The following is a 22312-nucleotide window of genomic DNA, read 5'->3' as shown; positions in this document are numbered from 1 at the left end:
AACCCTATGTATTTCACCCTATAGGACTTCTACAGGGGTAGAAGTCCTATAGGATGAAATGCATAGGGTTCTACGCTTGCTGCCGATACTGCGCCCTTTTACTTGTGATCACCCTGTGTAACCATTGCTGGATGCTTACTATTTTATCTACTTTTTTTTTTTTTTTGTTGTTGTTTGGTTCCTGTTTTTAATAAACCCTTTTTTGGTCAATCTGATCTATGCCATGTGGAGGCTTTTTTTGCTTTCTTGCATGCCTTTTATATGCCCTGAAGCTGTGGAGGAGTAACTTTTGTCACCTCAGTACACACTAATGAGCTGCTGGAAGTCTACAACTGTGGAGGATTCCATCCAGATCGGCAATTTGAGGAGCTACTAAGCACCAAGGGAGACACTGACGGGAGAGCTGGTCGCATCAACATTCTTACCTCTGCTCGATTGACTCAGACCGAAAGGTACTTGGGTCCACGCCACATGGTAAGAGTGTCCAATTGATCTATTTAGGATTGTCTTCACATCCTATGTCTCTCCTTATTCCAATCAATTTGAAGATCTGCTAATATCCACCACATGGTTGAATAGACTGGCCATTTGATATTGTGTGCAGTCTTTCAGTGGACTTCTGTGATCAGCTGAGGTTCACTTTGGATTATCATTAGTCATTCCCATCTGGGTGCTCACGCATTCAGCAATTCCTGTCACTTTTAAAGTAGTCATCTGTTGCTCCATACAGTCTTTCAATAGACTCCTATGTTCATCTGAGGTCTACTTTGGACTATTATTGGTTATTCTCATCTGTTTGTTCACGCACTCAGTATTTTTTGCTAATTTCAAGTAGTCATCGTGTGATACCATGTTTTACTTGCCTATATTTTGATCTCCTTTTACAAAACCTGTTTATTAGATGTTGTCCTCTCCATTAGCGCCACACATATCCCACTTCCAATTCTGTCACATATCTTTCTGTATGTTTAGTGCCAGCAGCTTTTTCACCTTTCTATAGCAGCGCGGTAATTCTTCCCCATATTCCACTTCATACGGCAGGCCCCTACTTTCAAACATCCAACTTACAAATGACTCCTACTTGCAAATGGAAGGAGACAACAGGAAGTGAGAGGAAATCTACACCTAGTGTAGCGCTACCCCCTCAGGAGCCGCTGGTTTGTTGTTGAGATCGGCATATTAAAGCGGGGGTTCGCCCCAAAAAACACATTTTTAACATTAGATTGAGGCTAATTGTGGGAAGCACAATCAGGTGTTTTTTTTTTTAAATCAATGCAGTACATACCGTTTTAGAGATAGTTGTAGGGTCACCGGGTGACAGTAGAAATGTACCTGTCAATGTCCCGGTCACCAGATCCCTGATGGTTCGTTCAAGCCCTATTGGACAACCTGCCTCCGGGTTCTCCTCAAGCCGACCCCCCATCGAACGGCACCCAGCCTTGGATCTCCTCAATAGAGCTGGGGACCTAGCAAGTCACTGGGGCCCCTTTCAGCAACAAGGAGCTCCGCGTAGCGTGTGACCACGGCCTGGTAGGCCATCGCCAAGGTCCGTTGGATGCGCACACCCTAAAGGTGGGTACCGCAACTGGAACCCGCGAAGAACCACAAAAGATTGCGGCTGCCACAGATATACTCTCCCCCAGCATACTCCGCGAGACAAAACTCCTCTGATTGGCTGCTGGGGAAAAGTGGCTCTGCCAGAACCCCTCTAGTGCCACCCGTCGCCCAGGGTTGGAAAGGGCACCCCTGGAGCGCAGACTGACCTACAGTAAGTTTAGGAATGACAGCAGCCCAAATTTAGCAAATTGTGAATGGGAGCAAAATAACTCTCCCATTCTCCACTAACTTTAGCGTAGTACCCATACTGAAAGTAAGGGGGCGCTACACTAGGAAGGGAAATTCTCTTCTGTAAGAGGTGTCTCCTGTCCACTGATGCTTTATCACCAATCCTTGTTTCACTAAAAAACCCAAATTCTCAAAAAATCTTTGTCATTGGGACAGAAAGTTAATTGAGAATCTTCTGAACAGATGCGCCCAGACAGCAAAACAAATGTTTACAGGGGTGATAACCCTTCTAAAGCTTAAAAATAGATTTTATGGCTGGAGCTACACTTTAAAAAAGCACCAGTTCACAATTACAAACAGATTCTACTTAACAAAAAACCTACAGTCCCTGTCTTGTTTGCACCGCCTATAAACTGCTGTTCAAAGTATATAGGGCCAAATTGGCTTGTAATGACCCGGGGGGAGTGGGGGGAAACCCATGCTATTTTTCTCAATGATTTTCATCCATATTGCAAGGACCAGACATGTTATGGAGCTGAGGGGAGGGGAAGGTGAAATATTAACACACTTCCTGTCCTAGTGTGACCACTGTATCCATAGATACAGTACAGTGAATGAGAGTTGTCGCCATAGGACAGGTTTAAGGACTGCATTATATTAAATACATGTTCCTGGGTATAGAGACACTTTAATCCAACAACATTCACACGTATATCAAAGAAAATAAAAAGGTAAAATATTGTAGATTTCCTGTAAAACAGGTCTGCCTGAGAGGGTAATATTGTAAAACAGCACTCAATGCAGTTAACCTTTGTTAAATATGGTAATAACTTTTACACAGTAAACAGCACATCAATTTAATGAGCATCTGCATTCACAATTTCCTTTAAACACTCACCCTGGTGATGTCCAGATTGGACCCTGTGACTCACTGAAGATAAATGACTAAACATTTACCAATATGAATAAATGGGCCGCTTTGAATCAGGAGCTGTTACTTAGTGGAAGTGTTACGTGTTCCCAGTAGAGACACATGCATCTCATTATTTTTCATTTTGCTGCAAAGAGGCCCTTCTGCCCGCTATATGCACAATGGGAACTTCTTTATCCAAATTCCAGCAGTTCATAATATTGCTACATCAAACACAGTAACACTTCCTGACCGTCCCTTATCAGGAGAATTGGATTTGTGGGGAGAATATGAAGGCTGGAAAGGCCAAGAGATACATTTGTTTGTTTCAACATATTTATTAGGTATTTTGATAAAATGAAAAACAAAATGATCAAGAAAGCAGCGCTCGGAGCGAGGAGGAAGAGCTCAGACGGATCACTTGAGCATCCATTGGCGCTGTAAATTAGGTATTTTTGACAATAAAGTTACAAAGGGAGACTCACTGGACATTATATAATATTTTCACAAAACGGATTACATATTTTTGGGATTAGAGATGTCATAATGATGACAAGAGTGGGGGAGAGAAGATATGGGACATAGATAAAACATCCCCTAGAAATAAGCCCTAGTGTGTTTTTTGTAGCAGAAAATAATATAAGACCCAGTCTTATTTTTGTGGAAACACAGTATGTTGTCATGTTGCCTCAGGGAGTGGGTCCATCATGCCCAGCACTCACAGGATGTCCTCAGTCTTATGGGGTGGATGAAAGAGGACCTTTTTCAATCCAGAAGACAAGGGCATCTAGCTGTAGAAAATAATTACTGCATTAACACTGCTTAAGTGAGGTGAGTTTTGCAGCCAAAAACTGGGTTTACTATAAGTAAAATCTGGATCTTGTAAGACTTATAAGAACAAAAATATGTTGCAACTTACCAATTCTTAAAGTAATACTAAACACACATTGGGGGTTATTTATGAAAGGCAAATCCACTGGAAGTGCACTTAGAAGTGCAATCGCTGTAGATCTGAGGAGGACATGCAAGGAAAATAAAAAACATAATTTTAGCCTACACATGATTAGATGATAAAATCAGCAGAGCTTCCCCTCGTTTCAGATCTTCCCCTCAGATCTACAGCGACTGCACTTCCAAGTGCACTTGTAGTGCAAAGTGGATTTGCCTTTTGTAAATAACCTCCATTGTCAAATGAGTTGCCAACACTGCTCTACAAAATCCCCAGCTGATTTGGGGACCTGCACAGAAGAGGGAGATAGAGAAAAGCAGGATCAACCAGGTTTTTGCCGAATACAGAAAACTAATTTCATAGTGACTGAGTGAGTATGAACAGCATGTAATATACCATTTATTGATAGTTTTTTTATGATGAGGGTTTAGTGACACTGTAATAGTCAAAAGATAATATAGATAAAGAAGGTGAGTTTTTGTGAGTGTTCACAAAAACAATTTGTGAACACGCAGTAGCCAATTGCTGAGCCCTGGGGCAAATGTAATAGTTTGTATCCATACCGAATGTTCATTCTCGTGTTGCTGTGGAGCTACAAATCCCATCATTGAACTTCACATTATTGGCTTACAATGAAGCCAAAACTACAGTGTTGTGAAAAAGTATTTCCCCCTTTCTGATTTTTTTGCATATTTGTCACACTTAAATGACTCAGATCACCAAACAAATTTTATTATTACACAAAGATAACCCTAGTAAATACAAAATGCAGTTTTTAAACACTGGTTTAATTTATTAAGGAAAAAAAAGCTGCCCAAACCTACCTGGCTTTATGTGAAAAAGTATTTGCAACCTAAACCTAATAAGTGTTTCCGATAACTGGCAATGAGTCTTTCACCATTTTGTTTTAATTCAGCCATACTGGAGGGTTTTCCAGCATGAACAGCCTGTGTAAGGTCATGATAAAGCATCTCAATTGGATTTAAGTCCGGGCTTTGACTAGGCCACTCCAAAACCTACATTTTGCTTTGTTTGAACAGTTTGGAGGTGGACTTCTAAAAAGGTTAATTTTTACCTCATCAGTCCACAGAATATTTGCATAAAGGTCTTGGGGATAATAAAGATGTTTTTTTGGTAAATGTGGGATGAGCTTTTGTGTTCTTTTTGGTCAGCTGTGGCTTTGGCCTTGGAACTCTCCCATGGATGCCATTTTTGCCAAGTCTCTTTCTTATTGTTAAATAATGAACACTGATCTTACCTGAGGAAAGTGAGGCCCACAGTTCTTTAGATGTTGTTCTGGGTTCTTTTATGACCTCCTGGATAAGTTGTCTTCATGCTCTTGGAGTAATTTTTGTCGGCCGGACACTCCTGGGAATGTTCACCACTGTTCCAAGTTATCTCCATTTGTGGATAATGTTTCTCCCCATGGTTCACTGGAGTTCCAAAGCCTTAGAAATGCCCTTGAAACTCTTTCTAGACCAATGCATGTACATTACTTTGTTTATAATCTGTTCTTGAATTTTTTAGATTGTGGCATGATGTGTGACTTTTTGGGATCTAACGTGCTTCACTTTGTCAGACAGCTTCTATTTATGTGATTTCTTGATTCAACGGGTCTGGCAGTAATCAGGCCTGGGTGTGGCAAGTGAAATTTAACTCAACATTCCAAAAAATTGTGCTTAATCACAGTTCATTCATTATTCAACATGGGAGGGGGGCAATCACTTTTTCACATAAGGGCCAGGCAGGTTTGAACAGCTTTTTTCCCCCTAATAAATGAAATAATAATAGAAAAACTGTGTCTCTGATTTTATCAGGTTATCTTTGTGTAATATTAAAATTAGTTTAATGATCTGAATCATTTAAGTGTGAGAAATATGCAAAAAAAAAAAAAAATCAGAAAGGGGGCATAACACAGTGATTATTGCTAGAGGCTATAGCCACTGGCAATAATCGCAGGTAAAAATCCAACATGCTGTTTGTACCCAAGTCGATTGATGGATCAACTCCCTTTATTTTAAATCAGTGTAAATGCTTACTTTGCATTTGTTTACCATATTTGCCGGCGTATAAGACGACTGGGCGTATAAGATGACCCCCTATTTTTCCAGGAAAAATGTTGGTTTTGGTATATACTCGCCGTATAAGACTACCCCTTCCTACTAGTCTGTCTGGAAGCTGAGGGGTAGCCGGAACAACCACTGACAGGAACATGCTTTTTTCAAATCTCACTGTGCCATTACATTACATGCCTCCACTGTGCCATTACATTACATTACATGCCTCCACTGTGCCATTACATTACATTACATGCCTCCACTGTGCCATCACATGCCTCCACTGTGCCATCACTTGCCCCCACTGTGCCATCACTTGCCCCCACTGTGCCATCACTTGCCTCCACTGTGCCATCACATGCCTCCACTGTGCCATCACTTGCGCCCACTGTGCCATCACTTGCCTCCACTTGCCTCCACTGTGCCATCACTTGCCTCCACTGTGCCATCACTTTCCCCCACTGTGCCATCACTTTCCCTTACTGTGCCATCACTTGCCCTCACTGTGCCGGCCAAGACGATCTCCCTACCTTATTTTGTTGCAGATTCTGGCTTCCAGGCTGCGGGCATCCATGATTCAAAAGCCGCGCCTTCTCCTCAGACAGTTCCGTGATAGGCGGAACACAAATTTTCCCAGCAGTGCCTCTGTTCAGTGTTCCGCCTATCACGGATGTCCTCTTGTCCAAGGATGAGAAGGCATCCGTGATAGGTGGAACACTGAACAGAGGCCCTGCTGGGAAAATTTGTGTTCCGCCTATCACGGAACTGTCTGAGGAGGAGGCGCGGCTTTTAAATCATGGATGCCCGCAGCCTGAAACATAAATGTCCGCAGCCTGACGGAGACTGTCACCGGCGTATAAGACGACCCCCGACTTTGGATGCATTTTTTTGCATCCAAAAGGTCGTCTTATATGCCGGAAAATACGGTACTTTAAATAATAATTTATGTTCACAGTTAGTATAAATGCCTCCTTCATATTGATGGTCTACTTTATGTAAATGTACATATTCCTATTACATTGCTGCTGCTTTGAATTGGTGATCTTTATAAAAGTACATTTCACCAATTACATTGGTCATCAGTGTAAAAGCCCCCTCTCCAAATTGATGGTTAGTGGAGGGTTGTCACATACACTGCTTTTGAGTGGAAATGCCCATTTTCCATTTGCGCCAATGTGCCATAAATGCTGCTCCTGATTGCATGCTTGGTTTGGCTCGCTGGGACCATCGACAGATGTATGTACTACTGGCAGCCACAATGCACATGTCAGACACACTCAGAGGTGATTGCAGGTTTTTACAGCTGCTAAGAGAATAAAGACCCTTTGTGTTTTCTGCAGGCCTATAATGGCATTAATGTGGGTATCAGTCTGTGGAAGCCCATGACACCAGATCCAAATCACAGTAAGCGGGTGGAGGAGAAGGCCTTGGATAACATGGATGAGAGAGAAAATTCTGTCCAACTGACTGGCTGATCCGCCATGACGATCTGACAAGGGCCCCCCTGAAGTTTGGCACTATAGCAGTTGTGTCATGTGCTTTAACTCTCCAGCACCTACCAAAAGCTAAAATCTCAGTTATGAGTGGACTGTCCCTTTAAAGTGCATATATAGCCCAAACCTTTTATTTCGTTTCAGATAGAGCAGGCAGGGCTTAACGCTTTTTTTTTGTCTGTGCCCTATTGGGGAGATTCAACATGGCAGTTTCCCTATGGGGAAACTCTGCAGTGGAGCATACACACGGCCGGGATTTCCGGTCAAAGCTCTCATGGCAGTTTTCCTGGCAGGAAAATCGACCGTGTGTAGGGGGGAAAAGCTGCCAAGCAGGTTCTCAGCTTTCCCCTCAGTTTTCCCGGCAGTAAAAAGTGCGCCGGGAAAAACGATTGTGTGTACGAGACATAAGAGCTGTGAAAATATGGAATAGGCTGCCTCCAAAGGTGGTTCTGGCCAGCTCAGTAAAGTGCTTTAAGAAAGGCTGGGATTATTTCCTAAATGTACATAATTTAATTGGGTCCTGACATTTATAGGTAAAGTTGATCCGGGGAAAATCCGATTGACTCTCGGGAATGAGGAAGGAATTTTTTCCCCTGCTGTAGCAAATTGGATCATCCTTTGCTGGGGTTTTTCTTCCCCAGCCTTCCTCTGGATCAACTATGGGTATAGAATTGTGTATGTGGGATTGTATGATATTATTTTTTATTTATTTATTTTAATGGTTGACTTGTGTCTTTTTTCAACCTGACAAACTATGTAACCAATGATGAGGCATTATTCCTCAACTGTCAGCAAAGATGGGACATTATTCTTCTCACTGACACCATCGAAGGGGCACTACTCTTTACACTGATACCATTTCTTACTCCCACAGGCCACAGTCAGACCCCCCCCCCCAAGGTCTAAGCCTAGGTTCACACTAGATGCAGTGCGAATTCACAACAAATTTTCTGCGGATTCGGCACTGCATCTAAATCGCATCCCGTCCATACGAACTGATTACGAAAGGTGTGTTAAATCAAGGACACCATGCAATCGGGTTCCAAAATGCAGCAAAAAAAGAGGGTCCTGCACCAGTTTGGTGCGAATGCGGTGCCATTTGAGCCATACAAATCCATGTCACAAATCGCATCCCAGAGATACCGCATTTAATTCGCACAGAAATGTGCTGCGATTTCTGTGCATATTATATGTAGTGTCTCAACCACATCAGTGTGATCTCAAGGCTTAAGAGCAGTAAACTGGCCCTTTGTTTAGAAAGTTTGGAGACCCCTGGTCTATACAAAAACGGTAACTGTGCAGCTGTACTTTGCGGTTTAATAGATAATAGATAGTTACCCTCCATCCTATTCTACTGTCTATCTTCTATTTATGCCTTCCTTGATGCTAGTTCAGCGTCTTTCTGTCTGTGTTTGTACACATAATATGCAAACAAATTGCTTGTCTGTTAATAATTCATAGTGCATGGTACTGATTTAGGACAATCCATAAATTGTCAGAGGTCTCGTGGTACAACAAATGATGTTTTGGCTGCTTCCTGGCAGACAAAGGCTGCGTTCACCCAGAAACAAGCACTTTTCGATCCGAAGACATCAACCTATGACATTGCTTTACAAAGGATATAATATTACTTCATACAATAGAATGCATATATTTATATCATTAACGTCATAACAAACCAATAAACAGAAGCATAAAATTAGCAGCTTTTTCCGCAAGTACAAAAATACACATCTTTTTAATAATTGCATTGTAATGGATATTACAGGAGGGAGTTGGGACATTCTGTACAAAGTCTTGAAACAAATGAGATTTCAGATGGCTTTAAATATAAAACATAAAATACTCAACATCATGTCCTACCGCTACACAGCACATTGCACACACATACATTACACTGCTGAAATTATAAGAGGTAAACATAATAACAGAGACATAGCCAATTCAATTTTAGATATACTGTATATATATATATATATATATGTGTATGTATAATATTTACAGATTATTACTGACATTGGTAACTGTCCTCTCATCTCACACTTACCACCACAGAACACACTGGTCCCACTTACATGTTAGAATAATAGCTTGTACCTATGAGCATAATTCCACTTACCTACCTGTGAGTGTGCCTTTATTCAATGGTACTCTAAGGAGCCATATTTAGAAATGTGACCGCCTTAGGCCTCGTACAGACGAGGGGACAGTCTGCTGAAAACGGTCCGCCGGACCGTTTTCAGCAGACATGTCCCCTCGGAGATTTCTGTCTGATGGTTGTACACACCATCAGACAGAAATCCGGGCGGACAGACAGCGCGGTGACGTGTCCGCGCCGTTGCCACGACGATGACGCGGCGACGTGCGCGCCGCTGGAAGGTCAATGCTTCCACGCATGCGTCGAAGTGATTCGACGCATGCGAGGGATGGCGGCCGCTCGGACATGTACGGTGAGTCTGTACAGACGACCGAACATGTCCGACAGACAGGATTCCAGCGGACATGTTTCTTAGCATGCTAAGAAACATGTGTCCGCTCGAAAACGGTCGAGTGGACAAATGTCCGCTGGAAACCTGTCCGGTCGGCCGTACACACCACCGAACATGTCTGCTGAAACTGGTCCGCGGACCAGTTTCAGCAGACATGTTCGGTCGTCTGTACGAGGCCTAAGACATCGGTAATTATTGATGACTTTACAAACAATTTTCAGCACTTTTAGCACCAGCAATATTAAAGCTGAACTCCAGCTAAATACACAGTTAAAATAAATAGGAGATCTGTTTTATCTGCTAATCAATTTGTAAGTCCTCATCGTTATTTAGTTTAACACATTTAGTAAAATAAAATAAACTTTCCCCAGTAAACTGCAGTTTACAACTTTCATTGCTGCTTCCTCATGCTCTCTCATGCCTAGTACACATGTACGGGTTTCCCGGCAGACTTTTTACTGCTGGGAAACCCGAGGGCAAAACCAAGAACCTGCTTGGTTACTTTTTCCCCCTACACACGGCCGGGTTCCCCGACAGGAAAACTGCCATGAGAGCATTGGTCGGGAAAACTGGCCGTGTGTATGCCCCACCGCAGTCTTTTCCCATAGGAAAACTGCCGGCTTAAAAAACGCAGGGAAAAAAGGGAGCTGGTTCTCTTTTTTTTCCCGTCAGTTTTCCTGTTGGGGAAAACTGCGATGAAGCATACACACGGCCGGGATTCCCGGCCAAAAGCTCTCATGGCAGTTTTCCCGACGGGAAACCCGTACGTGTGTATGTGTACGAGGCATCAGTGCTGCTTCCTAAACCTCAAGACAGAAAATAGTTAAAGTATAACCGAAGGCAAAAGATGGCACCTCCATGGCAGTATACATGTGGTAGTAGCCCCACCTACTTCCGCCCACAGGACCAGTGCATAGCTATAAAAAGTTAACACCCATTCTCATGTGACTTTGTGGGCAGCAATCGCCTTGCTGTTCCTAAAGGTAATTTTAAGGGCCTACTATGTGGTAAAAGTAATTTCTGTACATTCCTCCAGCAGCATTTGGACATTGTGGGCACCATATGCAAAGATGTCAGTCAACACAACAGGCAGGAGAGTCAATCAGGTTCTATTATAGTGCATTCTTTCAGAACTTCCGATGGGCTTAGTAGTCCTCACTACAGCTGTCTTTGGCAGGAAGCCAATAGTTAACTCACTTTTTATATGATAGGATTTGCTGATAAGTCCCATCCGGGTAGGTAGTTATTGATCTACCACATGTACAGTATGCTGCAATGGAGGCACCAGGAAAACAGAAAATTATATCATATTTACCGTAATTTTCCTTTCCTGTTGCCTATCCATGGCAGCATACTGAACCCACCCAGTTCTTTCCTATCGATGTAAAGGACATGGGCTGTTGTGTGGGCGTTTACTTTTTTATAGCTATGCACTGATCCTGTGGGCAGAAATCACATGTATGCTGCCATGGATGGGCTCCAGGAAAGGAACTCTTTTTTTAGTTTTGGATAGAGTGGAGACCCCAATCAGTTTTTATTGCTCTCTGTCCCCCCGTTAGGTAGATTCAACTTCTCTATTTGTCCTGTTTACCATTATCACTGAAAGTGAAAGCAAAAGAAAATCACAAATTTTGTGTCGTCCCCAGAAAAGTAATAGAGGGGAAATCTTCCAATGGGAACACTAGTTCTGGCGATCTTCGGGGCCCCAATGAATTCCCTTAATTTTAATGGTTTTCCTTTCACTTCCTGTTTAGTTATGGAAGTGAAGGGAAATCTCCCCAATTGGACACAGATGGTGAAAAAAATAATACCCTCCCTTACACTATCCAAAATGGAAAAAAATACGTTTTGCCCATAGTTCTACTTTAACAGTGAACAGAGCAGAGCCGTTTGGATTCAGTCTGTTAGCTTGGAGAAGGGGGAGGAGCAGGGAGTGCCTAGCTAACCTAGGCTACGGGGCTGTGTGTTTCTATTGCTGCACGCAGTGTGAGTAGACACGACTATAGTCCCTCTGCATACAAAGGTGGTTCCATAGGATGCTGCAAGAGAATGGAGCCACCTTAGCTGCGTACTAAGTAAGTGATTACATTAGCTGCTGAAAGTGCTTAAAACTGAGGGTTTGATAAAAAATTTAAAAACAACACCCCTTTTCTGTTAAAAAGCAAAAAAAGAAGAACACACCAAACGTGCTGAATGGACAATGAAGGTGTAGCAGCACCCTCTGTTCATCTATTAGTACATTCCCTGTCAACGTATATGGGCAAACACAGCGGTTTTAGAGACTCATTATTAATATATAATTGCAGTGTTTGCTGTTCTTTTTGTATCTGTCTGAAATTTGGGCTTCAAGGATAAGTCAACCCGAATACTAAAATCGCTATGTCTACATCTACAGCTACATCCACTATATCAGCCTAACCTATCTAGCACTATAAAGAATAAATCCCTTTTTTTAAGCGGATCCGGTCTGGTCTCCAGCAGCGAAATCTCTGCAGAGGACACAGCCAACAACGGCTGTGTAATGAATGGGGACTGACGTCACCCATAGGCTTATAATTTGGCTTGTCGGCTGTGCCCTCTGCACCTGCCTCCACAGCGAAGCCACAGTTGTCAGCTCAGTGTGGGATTGGGTCAGATTGGCTTCAAAAAAGTTATGTATACTCATTTCTTCTTTACAGGGTTAGATAGGTTAGTGTAAGATCATGGATGTCTGTAAATGTAGTGCTTTTAGTGTTATGGTGCACTCATCCTTTAAAGAGAGACTGTCACTTCCCCCATTCAAGGTAAAGTAACAATGTCTGCAGGTTGCCCACCACACCAGGCAGCTATAATTACCAAGTCACGGTCGCATGTAGCTTGAGCATTAGTTAATGGAGTATGGCTGCATGGGAGCATGTGACCTCCCCTATGTAACAGTAGTCTGGCTTAAGCAGCCAGTTACCATGCCCATGCACTGTCACATAGGCTGAGGAAGGGAAGGTTGAGGTTGAGAAAGGTGTCGTGATGCTGGGATACTGCAGTAGAGAGAAAGAAACAAAGCATGGCCCAGCAAATTTAAAAGACTGGGGGAAGGGGGCTGGACTATCTGCAGACAAGACAATACTACTCTGAATGGGCAAAGTTACAGTGTTACATTAAGTGGGCGCTGCAGTGCAGAAAAAAGCACCGTGTTGTCAACCCAAAAAGGAAGTTAGGGGCACACTGGATTTTTGGCAGATCAATATGTATTTTTCTGTACATGTAGCATTTTTAAAGGAATAAAACATAGGAAATATGCATGTACTGGAGAAATGTACTGTTTTTTTTTAATTCTGCCAAATGTAAACCTTTAACTGGATGTAAACCCGATTCATGAAATTTGAGCTGGGCACATATATCTGCAGTATTTTGTTATCTCTTTTCAATGAGCTAAGTCTTATAGCTCACTTCTGAACGGTTCTTCTGTTATCAGCCTGAGAACTCCTGACATATTATTTGACTTTTTAGACAAAATCAGCCCAAATCTTTTGTCAAACGAGGTTGCTAAAATAGCGTAGCAGAGAGCAGCTCCTATTACAAAACAGCTCTGAGAGGCTCTGCCTATGATGAGAGAAGGTATGTGCCTTTCCTCCAATCAGCAATTTTAGCTATCTTGGCTGTATGCCCAAACATCACACTCTGTGTTAACCAGGAAGAGAAAATCTCCTAACAAAATCTGAACTTTCTAAACAGTATATAAATGTGAAGACAGCAGATATACATATAAGGCCCCTTTCACACCTGTGAACTGTATATCCGCTTTTTCATCCATTAATTTACGGATGAAAAAGGGACATACATTAATCCCTATGAGATAGCGGGTGTCAGCGGATGAACATCCGCTGACACCCAATGTCATCGGTATCCGCAATCCTCTGATTCTGCAGACGGAGGAAAATCCTATTTTACCATCCGTCTGCAGAGCGGATTGGGTGAACACGGACAGGCGGTCCGTGTTCCTCCGATCCCCCCATAGGGGAGAGCGGAGATCTGACAGGGCGGTCCCTGCACAGTGTGCGGGGACCGCCCTGTCATCCGCCGACTCAGCGGGGATCAATGGAGCGATCCCCGCTGAGCAAGCGGATACACATCTACAGATCCTCACGGAATCCATACATGTGAAAGGGGCCTAAAATCTATGTAGGAAGATTTGGTTAATCTCTGTGTATCATCTGAGGCTGTTCACGTCACTGGGTGTATGGAGGGTTTACATCCACTTTAAGACAAAGTTACATTAACAACCCCCTGTTGAAATGCTTCAGAAAATATTTTCTAGCTGTACACAGGCATACTAATATGTAGGTTAGTGGAATAATTAATGCTCTCAAGAATGACCCTTAAGTCAACATTTTCTCTTATGTCAAAACATTTACTGCCCCCCCCCCCCCCGAAAAACATAAAAAATACTGTCTAATTCTCCTTAAAAAGCACACTACATTCGTTCGCATAAATTACACGCAAAAGTGACTCTTCCAAAAACAAAGCTAATTTGTAAGTTCGAAAAAACAAGGTCCTCTAAAAACACCTGTTTTATTGATCTGTCTTCACACATAGGACTCCTCAGTGAAAAATCTTTGGTCTATCTCTTCAAACTTGGGGTCGCTGCAGCGTTTTGCAGACCAGTCCCGGCTGTTTTGTTTTATGGCATTGTCATAGTCTTCTGTGCCTTTTACAGGCTTAGGTAGATCTGGCTGCAGGATTAGGTCTCCTGTACTGGTGCTCAGTTTTGGAGATACACAAAAGTTTTTCACCAAGTCACAGTTGGCAATTTTGGCTCCAGTGTCCACATTAGCAGGTAACACTTTATTCTTCTTGAAGCCAGTGACAAGAAGGCTGATGTCCCTACCAAGTGATGTTTTGGCAATCTCTTCTTTTGAGCAAGATGACTTATCCTCCGCCTGGTGGACAGAATGTTCACTAGAAGACTTCAGGTTTGAATTGAGAAGCACAGGCTCCTCTAGAATGGAGTTTGTAGATTTTCTTCGGTTTCTCCGGCCTAACAGTGCAATATTTTGACCAAAGAAAACAGTTTGTGGCATTGGTGTGCTATCTTGGCTGTTTGGCGATAACTCAATGTTTATGGATATGGGAGATGGGAAAAATAATTTGCTGCATTCCTCATCCTTTTCACCGTTTCCTTTCTTGTCTGTCAAGCATCTCTCTGCTATATGAGGTTTTTGTTTCTGGCTACTTGTTTCCTCCTGAAACCTTGCAGTACAACTTAGAGGGCCATCCTCTTTTGGCCTTTGTACTATGATTCGGTTCTTTGTTTCACAGTCTAAATTTGGCACAGATTCTTGTTCAACGAAGAAGTAACATTCTGAAATTTCAGATTTAGTTAGTCCTTTAGTGGTATGATTTCCATCTGTTTTACAGCAGTCCACTTGTGTCACTGATTTGTCCTTTTTTTTGGAGCTCTTAACACCAGATTTGCCATTTTTTAACCACGTAATTGGTTGAGTGCTAATGGAACTTTTGTGGCTTGGCCACTCGGTTTCACTTTTTCCAGGAGAAAGAACAGAACTGTCGTAAGGCTGCGTATCACGATCAACCATTGATAAGGAGTTAATACTCAGGAAGTCTGGACTGAGTTCCAGTAGTTTTGTGTGTTGCCTTATAGTACAGTCAAAGTTTGAAGGCACTTCATTTGGATTCACCAGCACATAATCAGAGAAATGGGAAAAAGCACTGTCCAAGGAACTCAGTGAAGATCCTGATGGAGATGTTCCCGGAGAAGACAAGCTGGAGCAACTAGTCTGAGAGCAAATGTGTAGCCTCAGTGCACTAGATGGCAGAAGTCTATTAGGAGTGCTCTTTTTGTCATTTGTCTGTTTTTTACTGTTAGCTTTGGAAACATCAATACCTAAAGTTACGCTGCGATTAATAAGTTTCTGCCCTTCAACCTGCAAATAGCGATGCTGTTTAAGATAATCATCTGCTGACTGGGAGAGAAGTGCATCACAACTAGAGTTATTCTCCTGTGGAGATTCATTAAGCTGGCTGAACCTGGATGCCAGGATTCCAATGGCCGGTTCTGAGCATCGCCGATGTCTCCTCACATCTGTTGTGGAGGAATATCCTGAAGTGTTTGAGCACAGAGATTCATTCTCAGATTGCTCATGTAACACTGATCGATGATGAGAAACTGCTGACATCTTCAGGGGTGAGGTCTTAGAACAACCATAGGTCCGCGTCTCTTCATGGTAGGCCTGGTCCATATCACAGTCACTTAGAGTCAAAACAGAGTCTCTGCTGCGGTTTTCATGACTCATCTTTGTAGGTAAGTTACTGTATGGGGAATCTCCATCATCATTAAGTTCATTCTCCAGGCTGTCATATGAAGAGTCAATATGTTTAAAAGAACAAAGATCTAGAAAATAATAATAATGAAAAAAAAAAAAAGAAACCAATGCCATTAAATTCTGAAGGTTAAAATAATACATTCTATAGACATCAACATTAACTGTTACTTATATGGAAACTATAAAGTATTTTCAGATCGAACATGTTATGAGCTATTACTAGACATGTGCATTCGTTTTCGTCCAAATGCATTTTCGTCCAAACTTCAGATATTTTCGTTATCGTTTTAACAAACGAAAACGAACGCGTAGAATCCAAAATCCGAAAGATCTGACATAAAAAAAATGCTTTATTTTCGTTTTCTTTGCTTCAACAGTTCCATATAGATAGGAGATTCGACATGATGCTGACAATAGCAATCTGTGTCTATCGAACCTGTGGTCAAATGTGCCTCACCTAACTCTATTAGTCAAAGATTATAGAGACAGTGTTGGGTAGACCATTCAACATGAATGACGAAGATTCGACAAAGCAGCGAAAAACATACATACGTCGAATCTGTCATTGAAGGCTTATGGTGTCTGTCGAAAGTTCCAAGAAGATTCGACAAGCAGCTAAACTGTGCGATGCCGCAATCGTACATTTCCGCTCAAATGCTCGGCCCATAGGCTATAGAAGAATTCTAATGTTGGTTGACTAGTAATAATAATTTATAAATATAATTATTACTAGTGTCATACATTAGAATTCTTCTATAGCTTGTAGGTGGAACATTCGACCGGAAATGTACGATTGCAGTGTCGTACAGTTTAGCTGCTCCGTCGAATCTTCTTAGAACATTCGACAGACACCATAAGCCTTCGATGACAGATTCGACCTTAAAGGGGTTGTAAAGGTAAAAAAATGTCTTCCTAAACAGCTTCCTTTACCTTAGTGCAGTCCATCCTTCACTTACCTCATCCTTCGATTTTGCTTTTAAATGTCCTTATTTCTTCTGAGAAATCCTCACTTCCTGTTCTTCTGTCTGTAACTCCACACAGTAATGCAAGGCTTTCTCCCTGGTGTGGAGTGTTGTGCTCGCCCCCTCCCTTGGACAATAGGAGAGTCAGGCCACCCACTAACACACAGCAACTTTCTCTATCTGCAACATAGAGAGCGTCCTGACTCTCCTGTTGTCCAAGGGAGGGGGAAGGCACGACACTCCACACCAGGGAGAAAGCCTTGCATCACCGTGTGGAGTTACAGACCGAAAAACAGGAAGTGAGGATTTCTCAGAAGAAATAAGGACATTTAAAAGCAAAATCGAAGGATGAGGTAAGTGAAGGAGGACTGCACTAAGGTAAAGGAAGCTATTTAGGATTTTTTTTTTACCTTTACAACCCCTTTAATTAATTTGGATTTTCGGACTAATGCATTTTTTAACTAAACAAAATAAATAAAAACAAATTTCGGGAGTAACTACTGTATTTATTGGCGTATAACACTCACTTTTTTACCCTGAAAATAGAGAGTAAACTGTGCCTGCGTGTTATATGCAGGGGGGCTGTGGAAAGTTTTTTTCCTGAAACTTCCCTCTTAAAGTTAGGGTGCGTGTTATATCGGCGTGTTATACGCCGATAAATACGGTAATTAAATGTATTTTTCTAAATTCCGAAACTGAATATTTCAGTGTGCACATGTCTAGTTATTACCGTTATCTCTAACTAAAAGCAATTTTAGATTTCACTTCCATGATTGTATTTAAGATATATCCAAAGTCAAAACTTTTTATTTAATTTTGAATAGTGAGGAAAATGGATAAGCCCCCTACAGCAAAGACACTTTTAGGGACTGGAGTTGAAAAACACTGCTCTAGGGGACAGTAAGAACAGACAATATTTCCTGTGAGATTTCCTCTTCAAATGTCATATATTTTGAATTACTGTCTGGGAAACCATGGGATAAACCTGGTAAACCATCCAGCAGAAATAGGCCAGATTGAGTGACAATGATCTATGTGTATATGCACCTTTGTTCTGCCAAACCATTTAAACAGAAAGAAGTTACATTGTAACTTATTAGGAACTTTATCATTAAAAATTGCTCATGTGTATGTTATTATTATGAAAGATGCTCTTATGTTCCTTACATCAGTTAAAAAAGTCATGTCACATCATTGGCCTATATACCATAGGCTCCTTATTCCAATTTTACAATTCATATATTATAGAAGCTAATTTGTTTTCCCCCATGGCAGCATACACATGGTTGGTTGCTCTGCCCACATCCAACCCATGGACTATTTTTAACTTTATTGGAAAAAAAAGAGATACCCACTCACTTTCTGTCCTTAAACCTCCAGGACAAGAATGGGTTTTGCCAGACTTTCTAGAGGAGCAAGTCTCAGCCAAGTTACCTGAACTGGATGTGGTAAGGACCTTGAGGAGCTGCGTCTCCACTACACTACCCTTTCGCAAAGATAAGAGGTTGTTTCTCATCCAAGCAAGAGGGGGGTCAGGCACCCTCTAAGAGGATAATAGCAGGATGGATTGTGTGCATTATACAAACAGCATACCAGGCTAGTGGTTTTCCTATTCCTGGAACTGTAAATGCACATTCAACCAGAGGAATCGCTTCTTTGTGGGCAGCTATGGCAAACGTTTTGTCTGAGACAATCTGTCAGTTGGCTGTGAGTGGAGCAACCAACCATCTATATCTATGTTGCCATGGTTAGGCACCAGGAAAGGTAAATTCCGGAGAGGAAAGTATTTAATATTCTGTTATTGATATTGTATTATTCTACTATGGAAGTTTAGTACCTGAACTGTCCTCTCTATTGTCGTCCTTTGCTGACAAGGTGGCATACAATAATGAAAGGTCCTCCCCAAATATCGTACAATAGTTTTCAATTAGAAATTGTACAAGTACCGACACCTGAAAGTAATGTGAGAAGAAAAAAAAACATGAGATGCATTGCAAACATCAGGATTCCCTCTAAAACAGCCATTTAACAAGGCTGGGATGATACTGAGCATAGCAATTAAAAACCAACTTTATTTTTTAATAGAGTGGGGAAGTATGAGAACAGGTTTTAAATGTTTTATGCATGAGGAAAATTCCTCCCACTTCCCATTTGTTTGATACATGTCACTTGGAAAAGAAGTGAGGGGAAATTTCCCCAGTAGAGGCACAGATAGCAATATAAGCCTACCAGAGGTAGGCCTGAGTTCCAATTGGGGAAATCTCCTTTCAATTCCTGTTCTGAGACTCAACACCTGGAATTGAACTGAGGAGAAATCTTCTACACTGAGAGCAGAGGGAAATAAAATAATATTTTTTTTTAATGAAAAACAGCATTTTGGCTGGTGCTGAGCTTTAACTCTCTCTGGACTATGTGTGTGTAGCAGAGATGGTTCATATACTATCTTCAGGTGTGTGAAATGGCACTGCACCAACCACAACACATCTATGGCACAGATGTGAGACTTGTCGAAACCAGACTCCTGCACAATTATAAGTCAGGGGATCTTTATTTTACATAGGAAGCCCAACTCCACGATGGCTTTCAGGGACTAATGCAGTGGAGTTGCACATGAGTAACAGGTGTGGCTGCAATAACCCTGTATATAGAGGAGATTGGGTCTGGAAACCTGAGGTTCTGTTTTTTCAATATGCCTGGCTCCCATTTGGGGTATTGTCTACCATGGGGCTAGGTGTGAATCAGGCATCAACCTCTTGATGGACACATGAGCCTGGGTCTTGCACCCTGCTCTAATTCACCAGTGTAAAGCTGGATATACACAAACAGAATTTAATTGGATATTTTCCATTGATAGAACGTGGCAAGAAAGCTTGTTCATTTTTCTAATCATTAGTGGGGTCAATCCAACGTTCATTTTTGACCGCAGTGCCAAGAAAATTCGAAGGAGCAGGGTGGAAAATGTTTTACATTTTTTCTTGAATGTACAAATTTCTAACAGTGAATGTGATTTTCGTCTGGTAAAGTCCATTCATTCCAAAATTTAATGTTAAAAGCAAATAAAAACTTTAACTACTTTCAAATGACATTCGAATGTCCTGAGAATTTTCTAAGAATTTTCATACAAAAAATAATAATTTCATACAAATTTTCATTGGAAATTCTACTGGTCTATACCCAGCTGTGGAATGCCTGTAACTGCTTTAGAGACTGTTCTCTTAACATCAGGGCAGAGCTGCAAACTGGGGGCCAGATTCATAAATGAGATACGACGGCGTATCTCCTGATACGCCGTCGTATCTCTGAGATACGATTGTCGTATCTATGCGCCTGATTCATAGAATCAGGTTACGCATAGATCTCCCTAAGATCCGACAGGTGTAAGTGACTTACACCGTTGGATCTTAGGCTGCAATTCTAGGCCGGCCGCTAGGTGGCGATTCCATTGCGGTCGGCGTAGAATATGCAAATGACTAGTTACGCCGATTCACGAACGTACGCTTTGCCCGTCACTGTAAATTTACGTTGTTTCCGTAGAGATACGCGGCGTAAAGATAAACCTGCCCTTTAGGTGGTCTAGCCAATGTTAAGTATGGCCGTCGGTTCCCACGTCGAAATTTGAAATTTCACGTCGTTTGCGTAAGTCGTCCGTGAATGGTGCTGGATGCCATTTACGTTAACATCGAAACAAATGACATCCTTGCGATGTCATTTAGCGCAATGCACGTCGGGAAATTTTAGGGAAGGAGCATGCGTGGGAACGCGCCTAATTTAAAAGGTCCCCGCCCCATTTGAATTAGGCGGGCTTGCGCCGGGCGGATTTACGATACGCCGCCGCAACTTTACAGGCAAGTGCTTTGTGAATCAAGCACTTGCCCGTAAAACTTGCGGCGGTGTAACGTAAATGTAATACGTTACGCCGCCGCAGAGTAAGCCGATTCTACCTGAATCTAGCCCTGGGAGTGTAAGTAATCTGTCTACCTCCTAGTTTTATACATTCCTATGGCTAATGAGTCAATCTTATCTTAGGCCACTGCCACGTGGGGCGTAATCTACCCGCTGATACCCTCTATGGGCATTCGAATGTAAACGGACCGCCTGTCTATTTACACCCAACTGCTATCTGATTTGATACTATAATTTTATGCTTTTAAAAATGTATCTAGTAGTTGCTTTGGCAGCACATATACTAAAACATCTAAACGCTAACATTTTACTGATCATTCACACAGAAAAGACAGAAAAGACTTAGCTATACGAAAAGTAAAATTGTTATGACCTTGTACATATAAGAATAGTATATGATAAGAATTATAAAATATAATAATATATTTTATTATAATTTATTATAATTTAATATAACTATTTATTGTATTATAATATATTCTAAATTCTAAAAAAGTCTGAATAGTAGGCTATAGGATATTTTTTTAACGCCTATACATGCATATACGTGTGTAGACATGTCCACTATATGGACCATAATTTTTTACGCAGGAACTTTCTGCCAGGAAGATCCATTGTTCATACATTAGTATCCTGTGCAAGGACCTATATGCATATTTTGGCAAACAAAGTTTATAGGTATATTTTTTTCTAAATACAAAACTATACACTGTACAAATCTAGCCATGGTGTTTTAGACATCGGTGTGAATGAGCCCTGAAATAATATAATATAAAATTGAAATCAAAAGATTTTTAGCACTAAATATATTTGTGTAACACTTATTGATGCAAAATATGACAAAAAGTGATGGAATAGTTTTAGAACAAGTCCACATGTTAACCCTGCTTGCAATTTGACTCTGCACTACAACGCACACACCATGTAGCAGTACTGGCTGATAGTGAGGGCCAAAGCATTTATATTTACACATATGCCAAAATCACAGTATCAGTTGTCACACACTGGGGCAGATCCACGTACCTGCGCGTAAGAATCCGCCGGGCGCAGCGTATCTAAGATACACTACGCCGCTAGCAACTTTTTTTTTTTTCGAATCCTCAACGAGTAAGTTACGGCGGCGTAGTGTATCTTTGGCGGCGTAAGGGCGCGGAATTCAAATGGATGTAATGGGGGCGTGTTTTATGTAAATACGTCATGACCCGACTTAAACAACGTTTTTTTTTAACTGCGCATACGCCGTCCGTGGGGGTATCCCAGTGCGCATGGTCGAAATTAACCCGGAAAATGCCAATGCTTCCAACGGTGACGTCATTCTACGCAAATCCCTATTCGGAACGATTTACGCAAACAACGTAAAAATTTAAAATTTCTACGCGGGAAGGACGGCCATACTTAACATTGAGTACGCCTCATAACAGTAGCTTTAACTATACGCCGGAAA

At 41.7% G+C, this 22312-nt stretch overlaps 1 protein-coding gene across 2 annotated transcripts in view; it reads right to left on the bottom strand.

Annotated features, from left to right (window-relative positions):
- Positions 1-13718: 13718 nt before the first annotated feature.
- ARHGAP20 (Rho GTPase activating protein 20) overlaps positions 13719-22312 on the bottom strand; it is a 226853-nt gene continuing 218259 nt past the window's right edge. For both annotated transcript variants that reach the window (XM_040340561.1, XM_040340562.1), the window contains exons 14-15: positions 18803-18917; positions 13719-16071 (exon numbers count right to left, since the gene is read on the bottom strand). In XM_040340561.1, the coding sequence (XP_040196495.1) occupies positions 14246-16071; positions 18803-18917 (1941 nt within the window). In that variant the 3' untranslated portion in view covers positions 13719-14245. The remainder of the gene's footprint in view (positions 16072-18802; positions 18918-22312) is intronic.

The sequence above is a fragment of the Rana temporaria genome, chromosome 2 (assembly GCF_905171775.1).
Source record: "Rana temporaria chromosome 2, aRanTem1.1, whole genome shotgun sequence".
NCBI classification, from domain to species: domain Eukaryota; kingdom Metazoa; phylum Chordata; class Amphibia; order Anura; family Ranidae; genus Rana; species Rana temporaria.
Note: the sequence above shows the minus strand (reverse complement) of the source record. Positions and strands in the feature narration are given on the sequence as shown.